Raw genomic sequence first — 10,244 nt, forward strand, 5'->3', positions numbered from 1 at the left:
GCACTCACCTTTTCCCCCCCTTCCAAAATATGCTAGGAAATGGCTCTGCTTCATGTCAGAGGGCTGTTTCTTGGGGCATGGGGGGGGGGAGCACTTGAAGTTGTCACTTCTCAAGGGTATGGTGAAATTTTTTTTGAAAAAAGTCTCATCACCACCCATTGTCCACTGGGAATTTCAGATTGCCAAAGTTTACCAGGCAAGTAGGTAAGTCAAGACTGCCTGAAGGAGTCTGAGCAAGTTTGAAATCTCTGCTCATCTCATTGCTCTGAAACTAGGCAAGGTTAACCTGTAAATTGATGAGGCTGCTTCTTTGGTACATATGTGCATATGGAGAGATAGAAGCAGGAAGAAAGAAAGTGCATATGTGTTCCCCTCTGGGTTCGGTTGTTCCAGAAGACTGAAATATATCTCTGAGGTCCCACCCAGATAAACCAAGGCCGTCGCTAACTGCTCTGAATTCATGTGGAATTTTTTCCCCCCATGAAACCACTCATGGCCAGCTTTGGTCTGGCCAGAATGTGGTGTCACTGATAAGACTGTGGATTTGAGCACAGCTCCCAGCAAGCCTCGTTGTCTCTTTTTTCTGAGCTAACGTAACGATTACACTGGAAGTCAAGAAATCTCAGGTTCTGGCCTGGATACACTTCCTTAGCAAGCCATGATTTGTCTACCTCAGCCATACTCTCCCCTCAATATTAATATCAATATTAAGATGATAAGATGATGATGATACTGGCTGTCCTGGCCTTAATTACAAGGAGAAAGCTCTTGGTGCTCTTAAATAAAACAATCTGCCATATTTCATGTAGTCCAGGCTAAGCAGTAGATGCCCAGTTCTGTTAGCTTTGCTGCATTTGAAAATGTGCAGGGGGTGGCCAGTCTGTGTGTTCAAAACACAGCTTCTTTTGGGTGGGAGCCATTTGGTTGTGAATGAAAGGGCTTGGTGAACGCATATGCAGACAGTGAGATCTCCACCACCCTGCCTCATCTGCCCTGTTCCTGCTGGATTTCCTGATCTTTCCATCCTAGATTGCCTTTTGGAAGCTTAACTGTAGCATTTACTCCCGTGTGAACTTACCCATGAACCCACCCACCCATCTCTGAGGTTCATGAGTGAGGTTCACCCATGGGTGAGGTTCACCCATGAGGGTGGGTAACCCTCTGAGACCCTTCTCTGGATGCCCCCACCTTTGAATAGTCAGATGGCTGATGGGAAGGGGGCTTATGTGGTGGCATTTATACATTTATAGAATTCCTTCTCCAAGAATATCCACCCAGTGTTCTCTTCCAATATTTAGGCTAAATCTATCCTGTTTGCCTCAGATCTTAGTATCAATTAAGATTTATTTTTATAGAAACCATTAATTCAAAATATAATGTCCCTTTCTAAAGCTCTAGTAAAGTGTAGGAAAAAGAAATGTAGGCCTTATTACAGTGAATGTTTGTGTTTACACAGCTGGCACCTCAGAAGTCTGATTTATATATTTTTAGCTTGTGAGAGATTTTAATAATGGGAAAGGCAGGTAGTCTCAATAAAAGTGCCCAAATAGGACTTGGCTTTGGGCTGTAGACTGTACTTACACGTTGTCCCATCTTCTCCTGTCCAGGTGGTTAAGCAGCTAGCTCAGGAAAAGCCCTGAAACTTATTTGAACTATGATATGCTCAGACTAATATTCTTTGTTTGTTGTCAGTCTAGGTATCTTTAAAAAGAATCAGTGTATTTGATTGTGTACTCCACAGTTGTGTAATCCACAACTTTTCAACATGAACTTGTGATAATCATGAGCTGTCAAAGGAGCAGAAGATTGGTACTATTTATATTAGCTTCAACATTCTTCTAAAACTAGAGCATCCTGTTGTGAACACCAAACTATAGCATGATTTTATGTTCACAAGAGGATGCTGTTCTGCCAACTTGAGGAGGACATTTATAAATTGCCTCTCATCTGCTTACCTCTTGCTAGTGAGAGTTGCTTGATAAGCTTGCAATATAATAATGTAAAAGAGAGTTGATCTTTTTTCCCTAGGCCTTCAAGGTATCACTAATGATCAATATGTGAACTAATTAAGCTACAGGTAGATTATCCCTTATCTGAACATCCGAAATCCAGACTGTTCCAAAATCCAGACACTTTTCCTTTTTTTAACTTTCTGTATTGTGAACACTAGAAGGTCTTGTACAGTGCAGTTACAGGCTATAAGTTCTGTTCTCTGCTCTGTGGGGTGCACCAGACATTGTTGAAAAATGTCAAAGAGGCCCCCAGGCACCTGGATGGGTAACATTGAAAAGAGTAGGAGGGAAGCATTTCTCATTATATTTCTACATCATTCTGAAATCCAGACACCTTCCCATCCCAAACTGTCCAAATAAGGGATACTCAACCTGTATTAATTTTTGTGGGGTGGACTATAAATTTTTGCAGGTTTAGCTGCACTGCATTCATGCTTTAGATTTGGGACAGGGAGACCAGGTTCAGATCTCTGATCAGCTAAAAGGCATTCTCATTGCCTAATCTAACTCACAGGGTTGTTGTGAGGATAAAATAATAGGTGGGGAGAACTGTACTCCACCCTGATTTCTTTGAAGGAAGGACAAGATTTTTTTAAAGTCATAAATAAATGGAAGTGAATCCAGTGGATCTGATAGCTTTATCTGAGAAATGGATATTGGTCCATAGTTGTCTCAGATTCAAATCAAAGGAAGGATTTGAACTCGGGACTTGCATTGTCAGACCCAGTGTTCTTCCTGTTTGGTGGTGGGAGGGAAATATCTGGTTTTCTCTTTGAGATTCCAAGCAGCTTGGCCTCTTGCAGTTCCTCCGGCTTGAGCAAACTGTGTCTGTTTTTGTCAGCTTTGCCCACCTGAGTGTGAAATGATGCTCTGCCAAAACATTCTGTTCTCATCCCCCCAGTCTCCACTCTTAACACCAACCCTGCTGTGGACACCCAACTGCTGCTCTGTGCCTGGGAATCTTCCTTGATATTGCTGTATGAGTGGAAGTGTTTTGCTTGTGGGTAATGACTGGGTCTGGTGTGCAAGTGAGCAGGGCGGGAGCGAAAGGCTATGATTGCAGGGGAGTTGATGGCGTTTCCTTCCCCCTCTCCCTTCCATAAAACAGGACCTTAAAATGACAGCATCCTTTTCAGGAGCAGAGCTGCCTTGCCTGCTTTCATCCTATCTCATTTTCTCATTTGAAGCACTAAATGGAAGTTAATTAAATGGGAGGCTAACAGGATGGTCGAACTAGGAGTATGGTATGATCCCCCCCATATCCTTTTTGAGACTGCCAACCACTTAAAGGCATTTTAGTTGATAATTCATGAAAACCGAATAAATAGATCTTGCACAATACCACACAGGTGCCATTTTGAGGTGCTGAAGATGGCCATCATGTGCAAGGGAGTAAAAGCTACCACTTGGTGTTAGCAAATGTTCCCGTAACAGGGAATGGAAAAGAAAATATTAGCAGGGAGGACCATCTACTACCCAAAAGAGCTTAAAAAATGAAGCTGTGTGCTATAAATCTGCAGCCCAGTTAGTTAAAATTGACCCTCATCAGTTAGTCAACTCCAGTGCTAGTTGATTATTGTCCACTTGCAGCCCAGCTAGTTATTCTACTACAAAAATAAATGGTTACCTTCCTTCCATCTGTCTGCCACCTTGGTTGAGCAGTCAGGGAGTTGGTGTGGGTAAAAAATAATGGCCACATCCTATTTATGCACAGCTGTTATGGTCTCAGAAGAAAGTGTGGTGAGCCTGTATGAAAAGCGTTGGGTTTGTCCATGCATGCATATATAATAAATACAGCAGCACAAACCTGAAGTAAAACCATCTCCCACATGCTCCTACCAATGTACACTGATGTGCTCTTCAGAAGCTGTTCAGAGGTGAGGTATACCCAGGGAGGAGGCCTTCTCCATTGTGACATTCTACTCGTAGAATTCTTTCTCTGGTACCTGCCCTAATGGCCTTCAGGTGCCAGATTAAAGCCTTTTTATTTTCCTGGGCCATTTAGTAACTGTTGTGCCTGTGCAGGTTTTACTGTGGTGTCTTAATCTGCTGTTCCTAAGTTTGTTTTGTTTGATTTAACCATAATTGCTGTGTTTATTGTAAGCCATTTGGAGAATTTCTAAGGCTTTGTAAGGCTAAACACAGCCTTAAAATACCTGAACATGTGACGGAGCCATTGCCAAACACATACCAGTATCAAACTTCTGCATTACCTCAACAACCAGTTGACTTGCTCTGGGAAATTAAGTGGTGAGCAAGGAAGTATGTGAGCCATCCTTTAATAAAGACTTTGTCTTTACTAAAGTAAGTACAGGCCTGTCCTTGGCATCAGTGGGGGTTTCTTTCCTGGAAACTCCGCAGATGCTGAAAACAGCCGATAATGAAATCCATAGTCCGTGCACGGCCTCCCTTCGACTCAGAAGACCTTCTGGATACGACCTCTGGCTGTGTCCAGGGGGTCCTCTGTGGTTCCTCCAGCTGTGGGTTCAGAACCCATGGTGGTGGGTCAGATCCACATGCAGATAAAGAGAACCCACTGTGAAGAAGAGCAAGTCTAGGCATCTACTTCCCTTTGACAAAGTGTAAGAGCTGAGGTACTTTCTGTTGTTGTTCTTAATCGTGGCGCTATCCTGCTTTAAAATTTGACCTGGAATGTATTTGCTTCATAGCTTCCAGTCATTATGTTTTTTGCTCTCACATTTTTCAAGCTTATTTTACTAACTCTAAGGACTAGAAACTAGAGGGAGAAAGATGGAATTCCTGTGAATTTCCCAAGCACTGCAAGATGTCCATGCTTGTGTGAATGTATCTTTGTAGATTAAGATTACACTGGGTTGGGTCTTTCCTGAATCATTCTGCCTTCACAGATTTCAAATGCATGAATGTTACATTTTTTATTCACAACCTAATTTTTTTCCTTATATTAAATAAAAAGCTACCCAGTTCCGTTATCAAAAGTGCTGCATGGGTGCTATTAATTTGAATTTCTTGTTGTTGGATTGTGTTTATTGTGTTAGGTTCTTCTCTCTCCCCCGCCCCCCGTACTGTCAACCTAAAGAAATAACAACAACATGTATGAAAACTAAATTATAGTTCCACACAGCCTGCCTGATTGAATCCTGCTTACAGCGCCATGGTCTCATACATCCCATTACAATATTCAATCTTGTTTTCTCCCTTGAAGAGCCTTATCTGGAAAGGGCAAACTTATAGGGAGGGAGAAGACCTAATTCTCTAGAGACTGAATCCAGCCCTCTTGCAATAGTTACAGATTTCTGAGTGGCACAAGAACAGCATCCCCAGGCCTTGTGTGTGTTAATAAAGATTGCTGAATATATTTTTAATTATCAGCAGCCTTTTCATTTGAAGCAGCCATCTAAATTTACCTTGAAAAGTTACTTTTCCCTCCTCCTCGCTCCCTGCCGCCTTTCTGATAGCTCAAGGCTGGACTACTGCAACACTCTCCCTGCAGCGCTGCCCTTGAAAGCTGTTCAGGAGCTTCAATGGAATGGAATGCAGAGGGCTGCCTCCTGACAGGCGAGGGGAAATGGAATGCATGGTTCTAATGCTTCCATTTCTGCCTTGGCTCCCCTTTTCTCCTCTAGGCACAATTCAAGATGCTGGTTATAATCTATATGTAACAGGCCCCTAATACTTTAGGATCGGGATCTTCTCTTTGTCCTAGAATGACCTCAGAGATCCACTGAGGCTGTCCTCTTAATGACACCATATGCACCAGGTTCTGCAAAGAGGCATTCTGATCTCCCTCCATTTGAACAGACCTTGAAATCAAGTCAGGAAAGGGTGGAAGCGTTTTGTCAAATTGGATGAAGTCTCTTTCTGTATCTCCATGCATGCATGCTTTTGTTGCCTGTTCTGATCTGGTAGGGCAAGCTGTGCATCAAAATACATAAACAACTCTTGTACTTTTGTATTTTCTTTGTTTCTCTCTCCTCCCACCAGAACAGAGCTTTATCGGTCACTCTTCGGCAAAAAGGCACATCTTGAAGGAGACAGCCAACCTTAGAGTTGGGTGTTGCACCTCTACAACTTTCAGAACGGTGAGCGGGGAAGGGATCACCACCTTTGACTGGCTCACAATTCTGCAAATGTTTCTCTGCCCCTGCCTTGGATGGAGCTGTCATTGTGATTTCCGGAGCATTCTGTGTGTAGGCATGGCCTTTGTTGGAACCCGATCAGTGGTGCCTAGCTGATTCGATCAAGCTGCAGGGTGTGAGCACATCACCATCCTTCAGTCGCACTCTCCAGGTGTCCCAGTGCAGAGCCCAGCTGTGCATTTGTGTTCACACAGTAAGTTCTTCTCTCTCGTACTGTTTGGCTTCTGGCCAGCGTTCAGCTCTGCCAGAATGTGTTTCCTGTGCGGAAATGCATATCGAACATGAAACTAGCTCTGAGGGCTGTTGTGTGCTCTGAGGACTCCTTGTGATGCAAGCATCTTCCAAAATCTTGTAGTAGCTATTGCCAGGTGTCTGCCTGATGAAAGTGACTGCAGCCATATTGCAGTATGCCAAGAATCTTTCCTTTAATTTCCCTAAGGAACTCAGTGTCACCTTGTCCAGCGGAATGTCTCAAAGTTGACAGCCTGCAGAATAAAATGGGAATTACAGAACATAATGCATATTTTGCTAAACTACCACCACACCTTAATGGACTTTGCTGTACAACAAGGATAATTATGTTTTCTTTAGCATGGTTTGGTGTTTGTAAACATCCAGTGTGAACATGCATCTCTAACCACTTCTGATGTGTCTCCACACACATTTTTGAAAATGTAATTAAGGAAGTATAACATCAGAAGTGATGACCTTGTGAACAGTCTGCACTTCTGGAAATTCTGTTTAATACAAACAGCCCTTGATCAGTGGCTCCTAGGAAGATGAGAGTGCTCATCTCTAGTTCTGTGTGTGTAAATAAATTTGCAGCCAATAAATGCTTTTGAGTTTCTTCCTACTGTAAATCTTAATGTATTTAATTATTTTTGCTGATGGGAATTAATTGAGGCCTCTCCTCCCTCCCCCAATAGAGAGGCACTCTGAGCAGAGGTTAGCCCTGGTGTAAATCTAGCAAAGGGAAAATGATTTGCTTGTTTTTATTCAGAAGGTCAAAAAGCTGGAAATTAAATCCCCATAAAGTAGATTTATTAGCCTGCTGTGATCAATCTCCAGTGGAGATTATCTTGCATAAGTAATCTGTGCATATGTATATAGTAATGTAGTGGTTGCATTGATTGTATCAGGTCCTCCACCCCACCCCCAAAGAAAAGAGAATAATTTTATAGAGCTGACTGTCCCCTAAGCTTATGACTCATGAACAGAACATGAGTTGTTTTGAAATGTTCAACAGGTTTTAATTGTTTGAAAATCAAGTTGTATTACGGATTGGTGTTTAAGGTAGTATACGATTATATAAAAAGGTGGTTAAGGCAGTACAGTTGTGCGCCAGTTAACGATGGGGATTGGGACTGCAATTCCCGTTGTCAAGCAGCACTTGGCACAATCTGAACCCTCCGCAGGGAAGGGGATACTCCAGAGTGTTGTTTGAGCCTGCTTCTGGCTCTCGCACAACTTCCAGTTTCACAAAGGAACCTGGAAATTGCGCACGAGAGATGCAATTTCCCTCAGTCTGAGCCTTGCAGAGGCAGAGGAGCGCACACCTGTATATGTAAACATATAATCATACAGTATAGGGTTTAAGATAGTGATTACTAAACTATGCCATTGTGCCCAAGAGTGCCACGACACAGCCTCTCAGATGCATTGGTATGAAAGCTCCTGTTGTGGCCTTATAGCAAATGGCCAGGGCTGACCCATGTCTTAAATAGATGGGATACAGGCCACCTACAACACAGCAGTAAATGAGCCAGCCATGTGGTCAAGACAGCATGTGAAACTGAACATAGGAGAGGCAGTACATGTATCTTTTAAATAAAAATAAAGTACACAAACACGGACGCCACTGCCACTTACTGCAAAGTGAAAAATCAGCAGTGGCAGAGTATTTTGGGAGAACTGGCCACCAAATAAATTTCAATCAGACTCAGGTTCTTTTTACAGTGCCACAAGAGCATACCAGAATTTATAGAGGCCACTGAAATTCAAAAACAAAAACAAGAGGAACAAGAAAGAGAAGACTCAGTCTAAGTCACACCTGACTTCTAGTGCTCAAATATACTAGAATAAGAAACTTGGAGGAGAAATCTACATAAGAACTTGTGGCAATGATGAATAGGTGGAAGTGTTAGTATGCTTTTAAAAATTCAAGCCGGTGCTGGCACTTAAGCCAGTAGCCAACTAACAGATGAGAGGATACAAATTCTTGGTAACCCCTGAAGATGCTTCCACAGTTGAAAGTGAAACATTGGGGCTAAATCCTACAATGTGTTTTAATCCGGGATTTAAAACTTGAGCAATATGTTAAATTATTTTTTAAAATAAAGTAATCTCCATTAGCCAGACCGAATAGAAAATGTCCGCTTGGAAGTCCTGTGCTCCACCCCAATGTTGCGATAATTAACATTGGGTTCTGTTTTCCAAGCATGCAGATATTACAACAACTCCTGTAAGGCAGGAGGTCTGGTCTAGAGGGTAGAGCCTCCATCTGCCTGAAGATAACATCCACAAGGTCGCCAGTTCGAGGCCACCGGCACCGTGCGACCTTGGAGCAGCTGACAAGCTGAAGCCGAGCAATTCCATCTGCTCTGAGCGTGGGAGGATGGAGGCCAGAATGTGAAGCCAGATCGGAATGAAACACCTTGAATGTAGTGGTTCTTGAAAGAAAGAACCTTCTTTGAAATTGTAAAAATCCCTATTTAATAAGGGATTTAAATAAAGCCTGCTATGTAAACCGCCTTGAATAAAGTCTTGAATAAAGACCAAGAAAGGCGGTATATAAATACCTGTTGTTGTTGTTGTTAATAGTGTTTCCCCATATTGAAACTAGGGAACCGAAAAGAAGTGGCTTGCCTAGTGCGTTAATGGCAAGGGTGAGAGTCAAACTGGGGGAGTTTGAAGGTTTTGCCCTCCACCATTTCCAGGTGGCTGAGGGAGGCAATAGGCCGGAACTACAGGGCCTGTGGATTAGAGTCACCCCTGGGCATCCTGGCCCCACTCCCTGCAGAGAGCTGCCACCACCACTGCTTTTAAGGTCTACCTTTCATTAGAGCAGATACACAAGGCTGCAACCTGGAGTTCACCACATGCCCTCATCAGACACAAGATTGATTCCTTCTTGGCTGGGGACATGGCCTTCGCCAGGCACGTCTTGCAGAGCGTGGTCTCCTGTACTTCAGGCAGCTCCCACCCTTGAGGGGCATGGCTTTGGTAGTTCCCACACGTTCAGACTAACCCTGCTATGGAGAACGCACCAGAGAAAGGGGAGATTTGAGCTTACCTTGTGAATTCCCCTTCTCAGTGGACTCCGTGGCAGGGTCAGTCACCCACTCTTGCAGCCTGAAGCAGGGACACTCACACTCCCCCTCCCCCCCCCAAAAGCACCTCATGGCTTCCAGGTCACCTTAGGAATAGAGAGGGGGTCACCCTGGGGTCTCCTGTCCTCTCCAACTGTGCACTCATACTAGTCTTCCTGAGTACTTCGTTCCCAACCTCAAATCCTCCTTGGAGCCTGTTTCCCGTTCTGGTGGCAGAGGAGCCAATACATCTGGTTGGACAGTACAGTCCCGGGAGGGGTTTCTCCACCGTGCTTTCTCAGTCTGGGGAAGCAGGGGAAGCCCCTTCCCTCAGGAAGACTTTGCCTGACCTGCTTACCTGAGGGGGGGAGCTGCCCACACATTCAGACTGACCCTGCCATGGAGTCCACTGAGAAGGGAAATTCACAAGGTAAGCTCAAATCTCTTCTTTCTCTTTATGTCATACATGCCAGCATTATCCTCCCTAATTTTACCCTTTGATTATCCTGAGTGAAGCTCATGATGTCACTCAAGTATGAGAAGATTAAGATAAAATGGGGGAACCAACTGAACACAGCGTTCTGCTTTCTGAGAGCCCAGCCCTCTTTGTTAAAATGTACGTTTTTCCCCATTTTGGGTGTATGATTGAAATACAAGATATAACAGTCATGGATTTGAGAATGGGTGTATTAAGTACTTTTGCAAAAGGTATCATGACAAAAAGTCTGGTGGTGTTAGAGACTGAAGATGCACATGCATCTTCAGTATTTTCATCAAATTTGTCAATTGGTGAGCAGAACAAGAGC

The 10,244-nt window shown here is 43.6% G+C and overlaps 1 protein-coding gene across 3 annotated transcripts in view; it reads left to right on the forward strand.

Annotated features, from left to right (window-relative positions):
• The window catches only part of AATF (apoptosis antagonizing transcription factor), an 82,691-nt gene extending 73,823 nt beyond the window's left edge, over positions 1-8,868 (forward strand). The window contains exons 12-13 of one of the 3 annotated variants that reach the window (XM_066636083.1): positions 5,976-6,073; positions 8,568-8,868. In XM_066636083.1, coding sequence (XP_066492180.1) covers positions 5,976-6,039 — 64 coding nt within the window. In that variant the 3' untranslated portion in view covers positions 6,040-6,073; positions 8,568-8,868. Of the gene's footprint in view, positions 1-5,975; positions 6,984-8,567 lie in introns of those variants that run through there. The other 2 variants (XM_066636084.1, XM_066636082.1) reach the window with 2 other exon arrangements.
• The last annotated feature ends 1,376 nt before the right edge of the window (positions 8,869-10,244 follow it).

This window comes from Tiliqua scincoides, chromosome 8 (assembly GCF_035046505.1).
Source record: "Tiliqua scincoides isolate rTilSci1 chromosome 8, rTilSci1.hap2, whole genome shotgun sequence".
NCBI lineage: Eukaryota > Metazoa > Chordata > Lepidosauria > Squamata > Scincidae > Tiliqua > Tiliqua scincoides.